Here is an 18,559-nt window from a genome sequence, read left to right as displayed (position 1 = left end):
TGGGGTTATTCACATCACACACACATTAAGTGTAAAACTCAAACCTAGAGTTTTCTCTTCAAAGCTCTCAACCAGCTACTCCATGATCAGATAGCCTCTTCTCCTAAGGAAGAGTAAAAATAAATCATTCAAGAAAAATTTACTGTTTACTCTTTAAAATAAAAGTCCTATTTATGCCTTAAAGCCTGAAGAGGGTCTAACCTTCTTTAAAAGGGCCATATTATAATGGACTTCACACTAAGCTTCAGCAGTGACCGGATCACTGACATTTAACAAGAACTTAAATTATTTTTTAAAAAATCATACTGTAACTACATTACAGTTATGTTTTTACCCCTTCCTCTCATGAGTCAAATTTTAAATTTCCGTACCTAATAAACAGACTGTATTTTACACTCAGCTTTCCTTCTGTTTCCTATTACTTCACAAGAATTACGTATGATATATGATAATTAAGTACTTAGTGACTTCTACTATAATACTGATGAGTCCTAGAAAGAAAAGAGGAAATTTATTATCAATGGTTTATATGTTAATATAAGAGCAAAGTTTGTTTCAGGCTGTAATTTATTACCATAGACAAAAGCATGGCTCTGTCTATATTTCATTTCATTTGTATACAAAACATTCTACAGTGTTTCTAATTCTGAAAGCTGTAATTTCATGGACTGTCTTCCTTTTCTAAACCATGGCAATAATGTGTACGAACACTAGAGCACAGTCTCTTCAGTTCCCTCAGATAGGGGTTAAGAAATCTATCTCAGGGGCGCCTGGGTGGCACAGCGGTTGGGCGTCTGCCTTCGGCTCAGGGCATGATCCCGGCGTTGTGGGATCGAGCCCCACATCAGGCTCCTCCGCTGTGAGCCTGCTTCTTCCTCTCCCACTCCCCCTGCTTCTGTTCCCTCTCTCGCTGGCTGTCTCTATCTCTGTTGAATAAATAAAATCTTTAAAAAAAAAAAAATTTAAAAAGTTATAAAAAAAAAAAAAAAGAAATCTATCTCAGTTTGCATTCCCCATACAAATACTCTATGAATTAATAAATAATGGTACCTTAATTAATTTTAATGTAACGCAGTTAAAAGCAAACAAATTTAAGAGGGGATACTGTGCCCTAGCCAAAAACAACTAGTTAACCAAACTTCTATGGAAGGTTATCTATCACTACTCTCCCAATCTTTCCCTTCTCCTCCCTCTTCCATGGGATGCCAACCATCCACACAACTGAGCAACCAGGAACTTACCAAAACTCTTGTTCCGGGGCGCCTGGGTGGCTCAGTGGGTTAAGCATCTGCCTTCAGCTCAGGTCATGATCTCAGGGTCCTGGGATCGAGTCCCTCGTCAGGCTCCCTGCTCAGCTGGGAGTCGGCTTCTCCCTCTGCCTCTGCCCCTCCCCCAGCTTGTGCGCGCACACGCTCTCTCTAATAAATCAATAAAAATCTTTTAAAAAAATAGGGGATCCTGGGTGGCTAGTTGTTAAGGGTCTGCCTTTGGCTCAGGGCGTGATCCCAGAGTCCTGGGATTGAGCCCCACACAGGGCTCCTCTGCTGGGAGCCTGCTTCTTCCTCTCCCACTCCCCCTGCTTGTGTTCCCTCTCTTGCTGGCTGTCTCTCTGACATATAAATAAATAAAATCTTAAAAAAAAATCCTTAAAAAATAAAACTCTTGTTCTGTCTCAATTACTCTTAACCAAATGATCAACAGGTCCTGTCCATGTTGCCTCCTGAATATATTCTGAATCTGCCCCATCCTCTCCGTTTCTAGGGTCATTTCCCTGGTTCTGCTCACCATTATCTGCCCGAACTACTCCAGTCCGCCGAGCTTTTTACACCAGAGTTCTGCTTTAAACTTCAAATGACTTCAGAGACTTCAGGCGGAGAGGCCACTAACTGCAAACAAGGTCATTTACCATCTCAACGTTCAGCACTTCTAGACGCCACTTCCGCCTTCCCCTCTCCCACAGCATTCCCAATAAGCTCAGCTCCCAAATGTTCCATATACTATCACTTTTTACAGGCCGGTCTCTTTGCCTGAAACGTCCAAACTCTATGAGTAGAAACTATCCACATTTCCATGTTCCATGTGCTTGAGTTTATCAAAATACTTACTATATTTATGCTGTAAACTCATGACCTGTCTTCTCCCACTAGATTACCAGCCTTTTCAACAGCGTGGACCAAGTTCTATTTATCTATTCATCTCCAAAATTTAGCACATAACTTGATCTACAGTAAGTACTCAATAAACTGCTAAATTAATTCTGCCTTTAATAAAATCTGCACTGGCAAGTACACTTAAGATAACCAGGCTATAAACCACTTCAGACCCCTACATTTGTCCAGAGCCAGCTTCCCCAAACTGCAAAAACATAGTACACTTTGACATTTATCTCCCTCTTAACTTTAAAAATGCGATTCCGTGACCACAACATAACATTTGTATGCATGCATACATTGTCCATATTGTATATTGTTTATAAACTATTATGTATTTATTACATATTTTTCCCTACTATGTACAGAGAGAATTATACTCTTACATCATTTTCTATTTATGTGTGTGTATTTGTTAAGGACATACTTTTTCTTAGCGTATGGAAGAGCAGGAATAAACCTGCTGAAGAAACAACCTGAATTCAAGGTACTTACTACTGGTTAAGATGTCTGGCATATGGAAGGCATACATACATTAGAATTAGTAAATGGTGATTATAAATGAAGCCGCTATTTAAATATTATTCAAACCCTAAACAACAGTGAAGACATATTTTCCATATTACTCCAAAGCTACAGTCTCAAATTAAAAAAAAAAACAAACAAAAAAAGGCAATACAAATGAATACAATATTTAAATATAAACTTACAGTGTCCTCAAAAAACACAACTAAAGATAACAAGCCTCAGATGATACTTTTCATAAAAAAGACTATTAAAACACTTAAATGTCATCCCTACTTTCACTCTGCAATTTTCTAACCAAGAATAAGAAAGTTCTAGTTTAAGCATTAGGTTCTTTTGATAATATACTATCTTTAACCTCTTTTTTATCTTGAACTTTTAATGAAAAATAACACAATGTCATAAAAGAAACGAATTATAAATGTACAGCTCCGTGAACATTCAAAGCGAACACACCAATGTCACCAGCAGGGGCTGGGCTCTGAAAGCAGAAGCTCACAGACCTTAACCAGTACCTACCCTTCCAGGAAGAACTACTGCTTTAACCACTCTGGACACGCCAAGGTCATAAAGACAGAGCACACTCCCTTCTGCTTCTTCTAATCCAATTAACAATCCAACTCTCTTCTGCCAAGAGAATTCCTTCAGAGCCAGGATCACAGGAGGCTGCTGATTGACTCCACTGAACCTGTATGCAGACAGCCGCTCTGCGGTCAGAGAGTGCACTACCTCCAGATGTCGGCCACAAGCCAGGCAAGCAAGTCCTCTTCTCCCTGGGAGAAAAGGGAAAGAGGGAGAGAAAAAAAAAAAAAAAAAGCAAAAATGTTGCTTATGTTAATACTGTACGTACACCCCTAACTAAACAGAAGTTAGATCTTTTACATATATAATACATAGTTCGTTCTATATATAACGTTATGTATTATCTCCAAAGTGAAATCCAAGCATTTATAGAACAGAGTGGTCCAAATTAGTAAAATGCATTGAACAACTACGATCTCAATAATAAAGTAACCATTCGGTAAAGTCACTATGCAGGCCATGTGGTGCCTTCATGTATGCTATAAAACAGATTATCTCGGGGCGCCTGGGTAGCGCAGTCGTTAAGTGTCTGCCTTCAGCTCAGGGCGTGATCCCGGTTATGGGATCGAGCCCCACATCAAGCTCCTCGGCTGGAAGCCTGCTTCTTCCTCTCCCACTCCCCCTGCTTGTGTTCCCTCTCTCGCTGGCTATATCTCTCTCAAATAAATAAATAAAATCTTTAAAAAACAGATTATCTCATTATTCCTTGTCACACCTCAACAGAGATAAGGCAACACAGAAATAAGTTTAGTTAAACTTTCATACAGTTAAATAACTAGCTCACAGACGTATGGCTACAGGATGGCTCAGTTTGTTAAGCGTCTGCCTTCAGGTCAGGTCATGCCTCAAGGTCCTGGGATTGAGGCCCACACGAGGCTCCCTGCTCAGCTGGAGTCTGCTTCTCCCTCTGCCTCTGCCACCTACCCGCTCGTGCTCTAATAAATAAGTAAAATCTTTAAAATAAAAAAAAAATTAAAAAAAAAGGTATGGCTACAAATACCAGAGCCAGAAGTATATCACGAGTCTAACTTCAAAATTCACTTTCACTGTGTCATACCTCAACAATAAGCCAGGTGCTCTGGAGGGGCTCATACAATGGAACACATGATTCTATCCCCAAAGAGTTCAAACTCTGAGAAGACATAACTAGTGTAACAATAGGAAATACCAGAGCCCTTCCTGACTCCTTACTTGTTATGTTTGGATTTTATTATGTACAAAATATAAAGTAACTGAAGGTTTTTAAGCAACTTGATTTATGTTTTTAAATGTTACTCTAGCTGCTAAGCAGAAAATGGACAATTAGGGGGAGCACAGGGTCCACGTGGGGAGAGAATACCCTCTGCCTGGTCAGTGACCATGAATAAAGAGAAGTGGATTGACTGGAGATTCATCTTAGAGACAGAACTAAAAGGATTTGCTTATTGATGTATTAATAAGATATGGGGAGGTGAGTAAAACAAGAATCAAGAATAGACTCGAATTTTCCCTTGAGCGGCTAGATGAATGGTGGTAACTTTTCAACTTGTGATGTCTACCGTGCATCTAAGTCCACAGTTGGATATACTACGCTGTAGCTAAGGGAGGCTGCCTAGTTTAAGGAAATAGCATGGCACAATGGAGACCCCAAACACACGGGATTCAAAGACCACTTTTACCACTTGCTATCTGTGTAACTGGGATATTTGATTCTTAGCCACACAAAACGATAAGGGTCTAATACCTTAATGAAAAGTTGTTACAGTGCCTGGCGGAGAGTAAGCACTGTTACTACTTTTACTATTCAAGAGAGGAGCACTGTAACTAAATGACTGATACGTTTTCCCGTCTACCTGCTAGGATAGATAGCTGTGAAATTCATTTTCAGAAAAGTCTCCTGCAAGATCTTTCACTAAACTGAAATCCACAATTCAATGGCTACTCTGGTATGGTTTTGTTTATAAAACCATTATATAATATATAATTAATATATAATCAAACTATATATTAAAATCTAGTTCAGATTAGTGGAATTAAGAAACAAGACTTTCTGAATATTTTGTATTACCCAGGGCCCTACAATCAGATTTTTCTACTCATAATGACTATTTAGATTCTAATTTAAACTCATCACCAATAAAACTTACTGATTACAAAGAAATAACAGGGGCGCCTGGGTGGTTCAGTTGGTTAAGCATCCAACTCTTGATTTCAGCTCGGTCATGATCCCAGGGTGGTGAGATGGAGCCCTGCATCAGGCTCTGCGCTGGGCGCGGAGCCAGCTCGAGACTCTCTCTCTTCCTCTCTCTGCTCCTCCCTCCCCCCACCCCCGGCTGGCTGGCGCAAGCATGCGCACTTTCTCTTAAAAAAAAAAAAAAGAAAGAAAGAAACTAACAGCTGCATATTATTTCTACTTTCTAAATATAAATATCCAACACTAAAAGATACAAAGTATACAGTATTTTTAATAAGGAAAAATGAACAATAACCAACCCAAGATTCACTGAAAATGTGTTCGAGAGTACACAGACGGCATTACATAAGCAGATGCAGATGTTTCATATTTATAAGACCACCATAACTAAGTATTGTTTTTCTCCCATGTTAAAGGAAATTACAATACCTGCTCATTATTAGCTTACAATTCAATCAAATCAGTAAGTTTTCAGCAACATTATTGTACCTGCAGCAATCTTTCCATGAAGCACAGATTCCACTGTGACTTCGTCTTCGAGGGCCTGAAGACTCACTTCTGGCAAGGGCAGAAGACCACTAGTCACTTTTGCTGTTAAGCCTCGCATACTTTCACTGTAAGTATTTTTAAAAGATAACATTATTATGATATATTTGTACTATGATATACTTGATTATCTCTAGCCAAAGAAAAAAAGAAAAAGCCACCACACTAAAGTTAATAAGCTAAAACTAAAACCTGATTATAAAGCCCACTTTATATGTTTCGGGGTCTGAAGTATTCCCTCCTTAAAAAATGTTTCCCAACAGTCTTAGGAGAATGTAGATTTATTAAGCCTGATGTCCTAAGGACATACATGATTCCCTAGAATGTTTAAAAACTGATTCAATGCAATTAATCTTATTGCCTGACCTACTCTCAAAGAACACTTCACACACACAAAGGAAGGACCGATGCATTTTAGAAAAACTACTGCTGCAGTAAAAGGGGAGAAAGCCCCCCAAAAAATGTCCAAACACACAGGAATCTCAGGAATCAAGTCTGGGACGTGTCTTCAACTGGATAGAAGGAAAAAAAAAATCAAATTTATCTTTCACTTCCAATATATAGAAGATTAGATTCCCAGAATGACCCTTTTATTGTAAACAATCAAAAATGATGGTTAAAATACTGTTTTTGAAAGAACTGATAAAGCCAAACATGAAGAGACAGCAGGAATTCTGGAAACCTCTAAGCTGGCTCGGGCCTCGAGGGTTGGCTACCAAATCCAGTGCTGGTGACTCTGACTTTGTTTTGAGATTCTTGAGATCCACAGAGGCAGGAGAAAAAGTTAGGGACTAAGAGAGCCAAGGCAAGCTAAGAAGAGCCTCCTCCCCATGGCATTCAACTCCAAAGGCCATCCCATCAGCGTAAAAATCAGTGAGATAAGCACCCATTGTGCAGGACTGGCAGCAATCAGGCTGCCCATTTTGACCATGGCTAGAACCGTCTACTCAGAAAAAGAATATTTCCCTTCACACAACGTGGTGGCCAGAAATCAAGCGATGTTATCTGACAAGACTCAGGGAAGAATGTTTTATAAATTATTCTCAGGTTGGTAATGCTCCACACAATGCACAGATACCACCAAATATTCTCTGGAATCTCAAAGAGTTCTCAGAGATGACAAAGAAAACGACCCTCAGTCAAAGTAACAAACCGTCACAAGGATATTATGATCAGCAGCCAGCAGAATCAAGCTATCAAAGATTTCAGATATTGAAAATGATCAGAGAACAGAAAATATGTTTAATATGGTAAAGAAATCAAAGATCTAACTTACTAATGAGGAAGAAACTTTTAAAATTACAATGAAAAATGGTCAAGTAGATTAAAAAAAATAACGGAACTTCTGGAATGAAAAATTAAGTTTAGAACTCAACAGGGAAAATACCTCTGTGGAGTAACGAGAATTTCAGCATATGCAACAATATGGACAGATATCAGAGTACAACACTAAATAATAAAAGTAGCAAAAGATATCTGCAGAATGATTACATTTACATAAAATTTAAAAGGCTGTGAAACTAAGAAAATACTATTTAAAACACAAACATAAGTAGCAGAACTGTGAATAAAGCAAGGAAACAATAAACACAAAAACCGTAATAGTAGTTACTCTGAGAAGAGGGAAAGGGGCTGGAATGGAGAGGAATACAGAAGGACTCCAAGGTAATGGTAATGTTCTCCTTCTAAACCTTGATGGTGAGTAGACAGGTATTCGCTGCATCATGAGTCTTTTTAACTTAGAAACATTCTTTTGTCTCCACTCAACAAAGAGTTCTCTTGTACCTACTTAAAGTCAAGAAACTCAAGAAATGCAGCATACCAGAAAGAGAAACAGAACCCCAAACTCTTCCAGAATGTAAGACTGAGAGAGAAAGAAATAGTTGAAAGTTTCAGGGAAGAGGTGTGCCCGACTGGCTCAGTCACTGGAGCATCTGACTCTTGATGTCAGGGTTCTGAGTTCAAACCCTGCACTGGGTGTAAGATTACTTAAAAACAAAATCTAAGGGGAAAAAAAAATTACAGGAAAGAGAGGGAGAAGATCTAACATGTTTATTCAGAATCCCTCAAAATATAAAACTAAATAGTAAGGAAGATGCAATATTCTAGGGGCACCTAGTTGGCTCAGTCCATTAAGCATCTGCCTCAGGTCATGATTCCAGGGTCCTGGGATCGAGTCCCACATCGGGCTTCTTGCTCAGTGGGGAGCATGCTTCTCCCTCTGCCTGCCGCTCCCCCCGCTTGTGCATGCATGCTCTCTCTCTCTCTCTGACAAATAAAATCTATTTTTTTAAAAAAAAAGGAAGAATCAATATTCTAAAAGATATTTCCCAGATCTGTAGAGACAGACCAATTCTCTGGAATCAGGAAGAACACTGAATCTAGGCAGAATAAATAAAAAGAAATGACTTCTCAACAACAACAGTGGAAGCCAGAAGTCTGGAATATCTTCAAAATTCTAAGCAAAAATTGCTGTCAACATATAATTATATATATCACTGGAATTATCCTTAAATATGAAACACATTTTTAGAAAACAACAAAAACAGAGTTTACCACAAATAAACTCTCCCTTAAAGGGAGTTCTAAAGGATTGTAGATGGAAGGCTTCAGGTAAAATAGTGATCAGATAGAAGGTCTGAGATACAAAAAGAGCTGCAGATATCTGCAGTGGGGTCCCCTGGACCTTCATATGATCCATGTAAGCATGGAAGGAAACTACGAGAAGCCAAGGAATGAATCACTGGAAAAACAGAGGAGAAACAATCCGAAAAGCTTACACAAGGCCAGGAATAGCTCCAGAATGGAAAAACCTCATAATACATGAGGCACTGAGTAGAGTACTCAGAAAGGTATTGATTGCTTCAGTGGTGGGGGAAAAAATTAACCCTTAAGATTTTATTTAATTTGAGAGAGAGAAAGCAAAAGAGAGAGAGCACAAGCCAGAGGGAGAGGCAGAGGGAAAAGCTGACTCCCTGCTAAGCAGGGAGCCTGATACAGGGCTCGATCCCAGGACCCCAGGATCATGACCTGAGCCAAAGGCAGATACTTAACCAACTGAGCCACCCAGGTGCCCCAAAATTATCCCTTTTCTAAAGGTCGTTCTGGTCTTGTCTGAAAAGGCAAGTTTCAAAAGAATCAAACTGTTTCCAAATAACTTAGCTGCACCCCAGAACAAGGCTCAAGAATATGTAAACGAATGCAAATATATGCAGTAATAAAAGACAGTAAAATTCACAGTATCTGGCATCCAATCAAAAATTGCCAGGCATGCAAAAGAAGGGAAAAAATATGACCCATAATAAGGAAAAAAAAAACCCAACCAATAGAAACAGACTTAGAAATGACACAGAAGTTAGAATTACTAGATGAGGACATTAAATCAGTTATTCTAGCTACAATCCCTATGTCCAAGAAGATAGAGGAAAGGATAAGCATGTAAAGGAAAGACTCAGAAAATATAAAAAAGACCAACTCAAACTTCTAGAGATGAGAAATACTGAATGCGATTCATAGACACAGAAAGTATTACTGAACCTAAACACCCACAGGAGAAACTATCTAAAACAAAGCACAGAGAGAAAAAAGGCTGAGGCAGAACGGAAAAAGAACAGAGCACCAATGAGCTACGGGACAATATCAAGTGCCCTAATAGAAAACAGCAATCTCAAAAAAAAAAAAAANAAAAAAAAAAAAAAAAAAAAAAAGACAAAAATATTTAACAACTAATGGCCAAAATTTTCCAAATTTGATTAAACTACAAACCCACAAATCCAAAAAGGCCAGTAAACCTCAAGCACAGGAAATGAAGAAACACCCCCAAAGTACATCATACTCGTGCTCGCTTCAGCAGCACATACGCTGAAATTGGAGCAAAATACATCATACGCAAGGGACAAAGAGAAAATCATAAAAGTATCACATTGCAAAGAGGAAAAAGAATGACAAGAGACTTCTCGTGGAAAACAATGCAAGCCAGGAGACGGTGAAACAATATATTTTAAGTTATGAAAGAAAAAAAAAAAGCTGTCTAAAAGAATTCTATACCCTACGAAAACATCACTTAAAATGAAGGCAAAACAAAGACCTTTCAGACATACAAGAGCTGAAAAAGATGGTCACCAGCAGATATGCTGTACAAGGAATGTTAAAGAAGTTGCTTCAGAAAGAAGAATATTTTGAACTGATTGAAAATGAAAACATGATATACCAAAATTTGTGTGATACAGCTTAAAACAGTGCTTAGAGGAAAAGTCACAGCACTAAACACCCATAAGATCTCATATCAGTAACTTAAACTTCTGCCTTCAGAAACTAGAAAAGAAACAAACCCAGCATCAACAGAAGAAAGGAATAAAAGAACTGAATTTAAAGAAACAGAAAAATCACAGTTAAAAATAATCAATGAAACAAAAAGCCAGTTCTTTGAGAAGATTAAAAAAAAATCAACATAGAGAAATAGATGAGAGCAAGAAGACAAAGTCTGAACTATTTCACTTACGACAGAAATAACATTTCAAATCACTGTGAAAATGATACCAGATGGAAAATTACAAACTTTTAATAATGTCCTGAGATAATTTAGCCATCCCTGCTGGGAAGTAAAAAAACTCCTCCTCAGAAATGGGAAATTATAGATGGATAAAGATCTGAAGGCAACCCCCAACCCAAAATGAGTGGTGGGGGGAAGTAAGCTATAATCTATGAAGCAACTTCTACGTACTGGGCATTAGACTTTAAATCTTCTGGTAAAATTGACACCATGTCTGTCCTATAGTTTCGGGCACCCTGCCTCATCTTTGTATCCCTGCTACTATCGTTCTCAGAAGCACAGCATACAACACTGTTTTCTGAGGGGGGAAAAAACCTGCTTCAATGGCTAACCCCAAAAGATAATGACGCTGAAGATGAAAACTGACATATGGAAATAAAAACTTTCAGGGCAGGGGGGTACTCAATGGTCTAGAAAGAGAATACTCAAAGGACAAGAATCATGATCTCAGAGGGTGCACAGAGCCATCTGACTTAATCACTAAATTCCAAAATATGAGAATTTTTAAATTGTAAAAGAGCAGCCTAATTTGAGGGAAAACCTTAAAGGTAAAATTTATAAATCCACAATTAATCTAAAACAAAAGGAAGTAAGGGCGCCTGGCTGGCTCAATCAGTAGAATATGTGACTCTTGATCTTGGGGTCGTTAAGTTCTAGCCCCACGTCTGGGGTAAAACCTCCCAAAATAAAAGGAAGTAGAATGTTTTGTGAAACATATGCTACCTTGAATTTACCAGTGAGTAGATTTTTATCACCGTTCTGCTACCTTATGTCAAAATAAATTCAACAAATGAGTATCTGTTGCATTAACTCATCAGAAACAGAACCCAGAGCCAAATGGACTGTGGGCTAAACCACCCTTTTATGTTTTCAAGTGTTAAGAGGTTCCAAATACACTGTTATCCATATATTTTTTAATTTCTTCTTTAATTTCCTGGTTGACCCCTTCATTCTTTAGTAAGATGTTCTTTAACCTCCATGTATTTGTGGTCTCTCCGGTTTTTTTCTTGTGGATTTCTTCAAGTTTCTTAGTGCTGTGATTGGAGAGGCGCCTGGCTGGCTCAGTCGGTGTGCCTCTTGATCTCAGAGTCGTGAGTTTAAACCCCATGTTGGGCGTAGAGCCTACTTAAAAAAAAAAAAAAAAAGGAAAAAAAAAGACAAACAGCGCTGTGATGGACAATACCCATGGTATGATCACAAACATCTTTTTTTTTTTTAAGAAAGGTGGGGGGAAGGGAGAGCACATGTGGGGGTGGAGGGGCAGAGGGAAAGTGAGAGAATCTTAAGGAGGCTCCATGCCCAGCACGAGGCTCGATCTCAAGACCCTGAGATCAAGACCTGAGCTGAGATCAAAAGTCGGATGCTTAACCGACTGAGCCAGCCAGGCTCCCCTGATCTCAATCTTTTTGTACTTGTTGAGGCCTGATTTGTGACCTAGCATGTGATCTACTCTGGAAAATGTCCCATATGCACTCGAAAAGAATGTGTATTCTGCTGCTTTAGGATGAAATGTTCTGAATATATCTAAGTCCATCTGGTCCAGTGTGTCATTCAGAGCCATTGTTTCCTTGTTGAATTTCTGCTTTGAAGATCTGTCCATTGCTGTAAGTGGTGCTCCCAAGTTGGGGGCATAAATATTGACAATTGTTAGATCTTCTCGTTGGACAGACCCCTTCATTAAGATACAGTGTCCTTCTTCACCTCTTCTTACCGTCTTTGGTTTGAAATCTAGTTTGTCTGATAGGAGGATGGCTCCTCTGGCTTTCTTTTGATGTCCATTAACATGATAAACGGTTCCACATCCCCTCACTTTCAATCTGCAGGTGTCTTTAGGTCTAAAGTGAGTCTCTTGGAGGCAGCATATAGATGAGTCTTGTGTTTATATCCATTCTGATGCCCTGTGCCCTTTGACTGGAATATTTAGTCCACTTACATTCGAGTAATCATTGATAGGTATGAATTTAGTGACATTGTATTGCTTGTTAAGTCTTTGTTCCTGGAGATTTTCTGCTCCTTTTTAGTCTTTGCTGCTTTTGGTTTTTCTTTCCAACTCAAGAAGTCTGCTGCAGGGCTGGTTCAGTGGTCAGAACTCCTTTAGTATTTCTTTGTCTGGGAAATTCCTTAGCTCTCCTATTCTGAATGACAGCCTTGACAGATAGAGTATTCCTGGTTGTCCATTTTTCCCATTCAGCAGGTTGAACATACCATGCCACTCTTCGGGCCTGCCAAGTTTCTGTGGTGACGTCTGCTGCTAACCTGTTATGTCTCCCCTTGGAAGTTAGGGGCATCTTTTCTTTTGCTGCTTTTAGGGCTTTTTCTTTATATTTTGCAAATTTAACTACAATATGCCTTGGCATTGGCCTGCTTTTCTCGATTCTGATGGGAGTGCCTCTCTGTGCCTCCTGGATTTGGATGTCTGTTTTCTTCCCCAGATTACGAAAGTTTTCAGCTGTAATCCCCTCAAATAAACCTTCTGCCCCCTTTGCCCTCTCTTCTTCTTCTGAGACTCCTATGATAGGAATGTTATCACGCTTTATGGAGTCACTAGTTCCCTAAGTCTACATTCATGATCTAATATTTTTCCTTTTCCTGTTCTTTTCAGCTTCATTATTTTCCATCATTTTATCTTCTATGTCATTTATTCGTTCCTCTGTTTCTTCCATCCTTGTAATTATATTCAGTCAGTTTCAAATCTCAGTTACTGCATTTTTCATTTCGGCCTGAATAGTTTTTAGCTCTTTCATCTCTGCAGTAAAGGACTCCCTGGTGTCTTAAATGCTTTTCTCAAGCCCAGGTAGTATCCTTATGATTGTTGCTTTAAATTCCAGCTCAGGCACATTACTTCTATCTGTTTGGATTAGATCCATGGCCGTGACCTTTTCTTGTTCTTTCTTTTGAGATGAATTCCTCCATCTTGGCATTCTGTCTAAGTCTCTGTCTTCAGTGTCTGAGGAAGGCCTGTTATGTTTCTTCTTTCTGAGAGTAATGATTTTATTCAGAAGAGGTCATATACCATCCAGGGCCTGGCATTTGAGGCACTGTCCTGCTGTATGCTGCGTGCACTGTGCTGCTGTGTTTTGGCTACCCTCTCCGTCAGGTCAGTCTCTGCAGGGTTTCTGCTTGCCCGCAGTGGGCAGTGTTTGGACCTTAGCCAGTGGGGCGAGTTTTAACAAGGTGTGCTCTGCTCTGCTTGTTAAAAGAGACCTGATACTGTTTCCACTGGAGCTGAAGCTCTGCGGCACTCTATGGTCAGTAAATGTGGTATATGCAGTTGGGGGCCGGTTGTGCTGGTCTTCTGGGGGAGGGGCCCGCTATCTGGTTCTCAGGCACACTTGCAGTCCAACTTCTCTGTAAAAGTACTTGTCCTAAATTGATCCATAATTTTCTCTCTGCTGGGCCCAGTCACAAGTCCCTAACACAGACAGTCTTCTGTACGGTTACATCCAGGGTACAGCCACACATCTCCAAAGTTCTGTCGCTTCTGCTCTAGCTGACGCCTTCCACCTCAGGCGGGAAACAAAACAGTCTGCAGCCACTTCAACACCATGTATCCAAGCACACCCAAGAGTTGCTTCTTTATAGCAACCCCAAGTACATGTGTCCTGTGACCAGCATTTCCACAAAAGGTTAACATTATAACGATGTTAAGTTAGTGCTATCCTTAGAAACCTAGAAATTAAAGACTCTAGAATTTTGAAGCCTTGAAGCTGCTAACTTCCTTAGTGATCCTGTTTAACCTCTCACATTCAATGGATAATCCTATCAATTCTGAGTCTATTTCCTAATTCATTCAACCACTACTAAATGCTTATCATAATGTTCGATGCACAAAAATGAAATGCTGAAACCACAGCTTCCTCCTAAGTGCTCCTCTATCTTCATATTCCCATCTCCCCTCTTTGTTCAATTGTTTCTTAGGATTAGGATAACAATTATAATTCACTTCTTGGTCCTACAAGTTAATTAGACTTAGCTTCTACATAACTAAAAGAATTTACCACCCCCTCTTTAGTTCCCCTGGAATTAGAGCAATGTTCTCAAACTGATGCCTGTTTCAAGTAGAAAAATAATTTCTTAAAGCTCTTGGTGTCTGAGAAACAGTAAGTCAAACAATAATTGCAGGTTCTATCCAGAGTACTAGAAAAGGCACGAACTTTCAATTAAAATGGCTTTAGGTCCAGGTGCTACCACTTACTAGTACATGTAATGCTGTACTCCTCTACTCTGTCTTCATGTCACACCCAAGCTTCTAGAAAATGTGAATACCTATCTCTCCAACTCTTAGCTTATCATGATACCTGGCACAAGAGTTTAAAAAAAGTGTTCAGTGAATGAAAGAGAAAGTTTTTCAAATTCATAAGTTAGCCTTTGAATCCACAGGGCAAAAACTGGCTTCAAGACCTTTCAAATCACAATTTACAGTATGAATTTTAAAATTTTAAGCACATTGCAAAGAACTTCTGAAAATTTATACTATTAGAAAGAACATCTCATATAGACATGTATGTTCACAAATATAAATTAAGCAGCTCTGCTCAGTTTTGTACAAAATTAAGCAGAGTCCCAGCCTTTATGACATGCCAAAATCAGCAACCTCTGAAAGTTTCAATTCCTTCTCAAGGTCTAGGTAGGCAGAGCTGGACACTGTGCTGGCTGCCAATGAAATAAAAATGTCGTTCATCTTCTTGATAAAGCACAGATGAATTATGTCACTCCCTTCTCAAAACCCTTCAGTGATTCCCTACTGCATATAAAAACCAACATCCTCAGCCTCAGGCAATGAATGGCAGCTCCAGACTATCTCTACAGAGCTGTCTCTCAAAACCATCATCACCAGGCTGCTACTGCCCAGCATTTTCATTCTTTTTTGCTGCTTCCCCTTTCATCTCTATTTGCCAAAACCCCATCCATCAAAGACTAAATTCCCAGGGTGGCCTGGGTAGACCCATCCTTTCCCACTTATCTCTGAGCTCACTCCTTTCCACCTTTAGGTTAGCAATCATAAATACTATTTTTGAAACTTGTTACTTGTGTTTGCCTGTTACTTGTTACTTGTGTTTGCCTGTCTTCCCCCCTAGAATTTCTAAAAAGCAAAAATCATGTCTTGTTCCTGTGAATTCCACAGTCACAATGCCTTGCAACTAACAGATCCAAAACATGGTAAATTAGGACAGCAAAGATACTAACAGGGAACAGAAATAGACATGTTAAACAATAAAATCAATTTTTAAAGATTCAAAGTTCTTAAAAGCTAACAAGAAAACAAACAACCCAATTAAAAAATGGCCAAAGACCCTAGCAAACACTTACTAAGAAGATACACAGATAGCAAATAAGCCCATGAGGAGAAGCTCCATTTCATATGTCATCAGATAAATGCATATCAAAGCAATGAGACACCACTGCACACCTTTTAGAACGGCCCAAATCCGGAACACTGACACCACCAAATGCTGGTGAGGATGTGGAGCAACAGGAACTCTCCTTCACTGCTGGTGGGAGTCCAAAATGGTACGGCCACTCTGGAAGATAGTTTGGCAGTTTCTTTCAGAACTAAACATATTCTTAACCACACGATCCAGCAATCACACTCCTTGGTATTTACCCAAAGGAGCTGAAAACACGTCCACACAAAAAAACTGCACATAGATGTTATCACAGCTTTTCCTCATAACTACTGAAATCTGTAAACAACTAACATGTCCCTCTGTAGGTGAATGACTAAATAAATGGTAGAACATCTAGGCAATGTAATATTTACTCAGTTCTAAAAAGAAATGAGCAGGGGGGCCCCTGGCTGGCTCAGACAGTAGAGCACGTGACTCTTGATCTCAGGGTCCTGCCACTAGGCATAGAAATTACTTAAAACAAACACTTTAATGAAGAAATGAACTATCAGGCCACAAACAGATATGGAGGAATCAGAATTATTACTAAGTGAAAAAAGCAATTTGAAAAGGTTACATACTGCATGATTCCAACAACATGACAATTCTGAAGAAGCACAACTATGGAGACAGTAAGTCAGTGGTTGCCATGGGTTAGCAGTAAGCGAGGGATTGGACCAGGCAGAGCACAGAGGATTTCTAGGGCAGTGAAAGTACCCATAATACTATAATGGTGGACAGAAGTCATTACACATCTGCCCAAACCCACAGAATGTACACCACCAAGGCTGAACCCTAATGTAAACCATGGACTTTGGTGATAATGATGTGTCCATGCAGGTTCAACAATTGTAACAAATGTTCTACTCTAGTGGGGAATGTTGATAAACGGGGGGGGGGGGAAGCTATTCACGAGTGGGAGCAGGGAAAGTGTATACTAGAGCTCTCCGTACCTACCATGCAACTCTGCTGTGAACCTAAAGTGGCTCTAAAAAATAAAGTCTATTAGAAAGAAAAATCTCAAAACTGGCCAGTTTGGGGTCCAACCTGTTTTCAAATATATATTGTCTCAGTACTAAGATGCAAAACGAAATTCACAAAACTCCTAGGAAAGATTTTATAACACAGAATGCCACAAATCAGTTCTGCGCGAAATACACACATCCTCAAAAGCAGCTGAATTCCACCACAGCACATAAGACCTCATCCAGTTGTTCAATAATTATATTGTAACAACACTGAACAAACATTTTGTATGCAGTTTTACTTTTTTGGTGACTCAAAAAGACTAAGAATTATGATGTACATGCAAGCTGTCAGTGGACTCAGAAACTTCCAGCCTTTTAGTAGCTGCTCTTTCAAACTTAATTCAAACATTTATTAATGTTCAAGCACTTTTAAAACATTGTGCTGGGCAGGGAATGCTAGGGCACTAAGATGACCCACTTCCTGACCTCAAAGAGTTTACCTTCTAGAACGAGATACATAATCAACCCTTAGAATATCAGACACAAATAAATGCTACAATAGTGGTAAAAATGATGTGGGATAAAGGGAAATGGAAGAACGACTAGAACACATGGCATTTAAGCTGAGGAGGATGTGAAATTTCAGAACTTGAATAAAGCAGGGATGGAGCTCCAGGTTGAAGGCCATGAGCAAAGGAACACCAAAGTACATCTTCAAGAAAAATGGGCTCAGGAATTGGGAGGATCTGGAATAGGCAAAGCATAACTTGTGAGTAGTTGAGTCTGGACAGCAGAACAGACTTTTTATGGAAACTGCTGACCTAACCTAGGAGAGTCAGACTTCGTTCAGAAGAAAAATTAGGAGGTGCTGAAAATTTTCATGGTCAGCAGGAGAGAAAGGAACAATGTTCTGTTTCCTCTTAAATCAAGATGTGTCCATCCCCAAATTGCTATAGAACAACCTTTTAAAAAGCTATGTTAAAATAATTTTGGCAGTTTTGCGACCTGGTGATACTTTGATAGGTTATTGAAAAACAGAAGCAAAAATTACAGTTATGGAGAGAATGCACACTTCCAACAGCGCTTAACGCACTTGGAGCATCCCTCCAGCATTAACTTGAACTGGGCTTGTCATCCCCTGGTCTCTGACCCAGTCGGTCAAAGCTCAAGAAAGATTCTTAAAATCTGATTCTTTAGGATATTTTGAGAATAAACTGAAGTTTAAAGTTTCCAAGGGGCTTATATTTTATCCTAAAGGGCCCAGGTTCTTCCAAATACTTCTCAAACGGCCAATTTGAAAAAAGATAACAGCAAGCATGGACGTCGTTGGCGCTGAGAACAAACTAACCTCCCCCACAGACCAGCAGTCAACTAGTAACAAAAGTGATCGTCCTCAAGTTCCGGGGGACCCGGGAGGGACGGCGAATTAATAGCCACCCCAAGACGTGCTGACCAATTCGCCGCACTCTCCAATCCCGAGGCCGACCCCTCCCGCGGCCGGGACTCACCCGAGCCAGGCCCAGGAGCATGAGCAGCACACGCCGACGGAAGACCGGCTCCACGGCCCGGCAGGCTCGCCCGGGGCCTGGCCGGCCAAGGTCTCCACCGCCCCGGAGCACGGCGGCCAGGGCACGCCGCGGGCCCGGCCGCCCTGCGCGGCGTGCGGGCCGGCGGCG

General features: G+C 39.9%; 1 protein-coding gene across 5 annotated transcripts in view; it reads right to left on the bottom strand.

Annotated features, from left to right (window-relative positions):
- AHCTF1 (AT-hook containing transcription factor 1) overlaps positions 1 to 18,508 on the bottom strand; it is a 78,666-nt gene extending 60,158 nt beyond the window's left edge. The window contains exons 1-5 of one of the 5 annotated variants that reach the window (XM_034666618.1): positions 18,392 to 18,508; positions 15,939 to 16,050; positions 11,503 to 11,650; positions 5,920 to 6,044; positions 3,195 to 3,448 (exon numbers count right to left, since the gene is read on the bottom strand). In XM_034666618.1, coding sequence (XP_034522509.1) covers positions 3,195 to 3,448; positions 5,920 to 6,044; positions 11,503 to 11,636 — 513 coding nt within the window. In that variant the 5' untranslated portion in view covers positions 11,637 to 11,650; positions 15,939 to 16,050; positions 18,392 to 18,508. Of the gene's footprint in view, positions 1 to 44; positions 860 to 3,194; positions 3,449 to 5,919; positions 6,045 to 11,502; positions 11,651 to 15,938; positions 16,051 to 18,391 lie in introns of those variants that run through there. The other 4 variants (XM_034666616.1, XM_034666617.1, XM_034666619.1 and 1 more) reach the window with 4 other exon arrangements.
- Positions 18,509 to 18,559: the final 51 nt, after the last annotated feature.

This window comes from Ailuropoda melanoleuca, chromosome 8, assembly GCF_002007445.2.
Source record: "Ailuropoda melanoleuca isolate Jingjing chromosome 8, ASM200744v2, whole genome shotgun sequence".
In the NCBI taxonomy this organism is placed as follows: Eukaryota; Metazoa; Chordata; class Mammalia; order Carnivora; family Ursidae; genus Ailuropoda; species Ailuropoda melanoleuca.
Note: the sequence above shows the minus strand (reverse complement) of the source record. Positions and strands in the feature narration are given on the sequence as shown.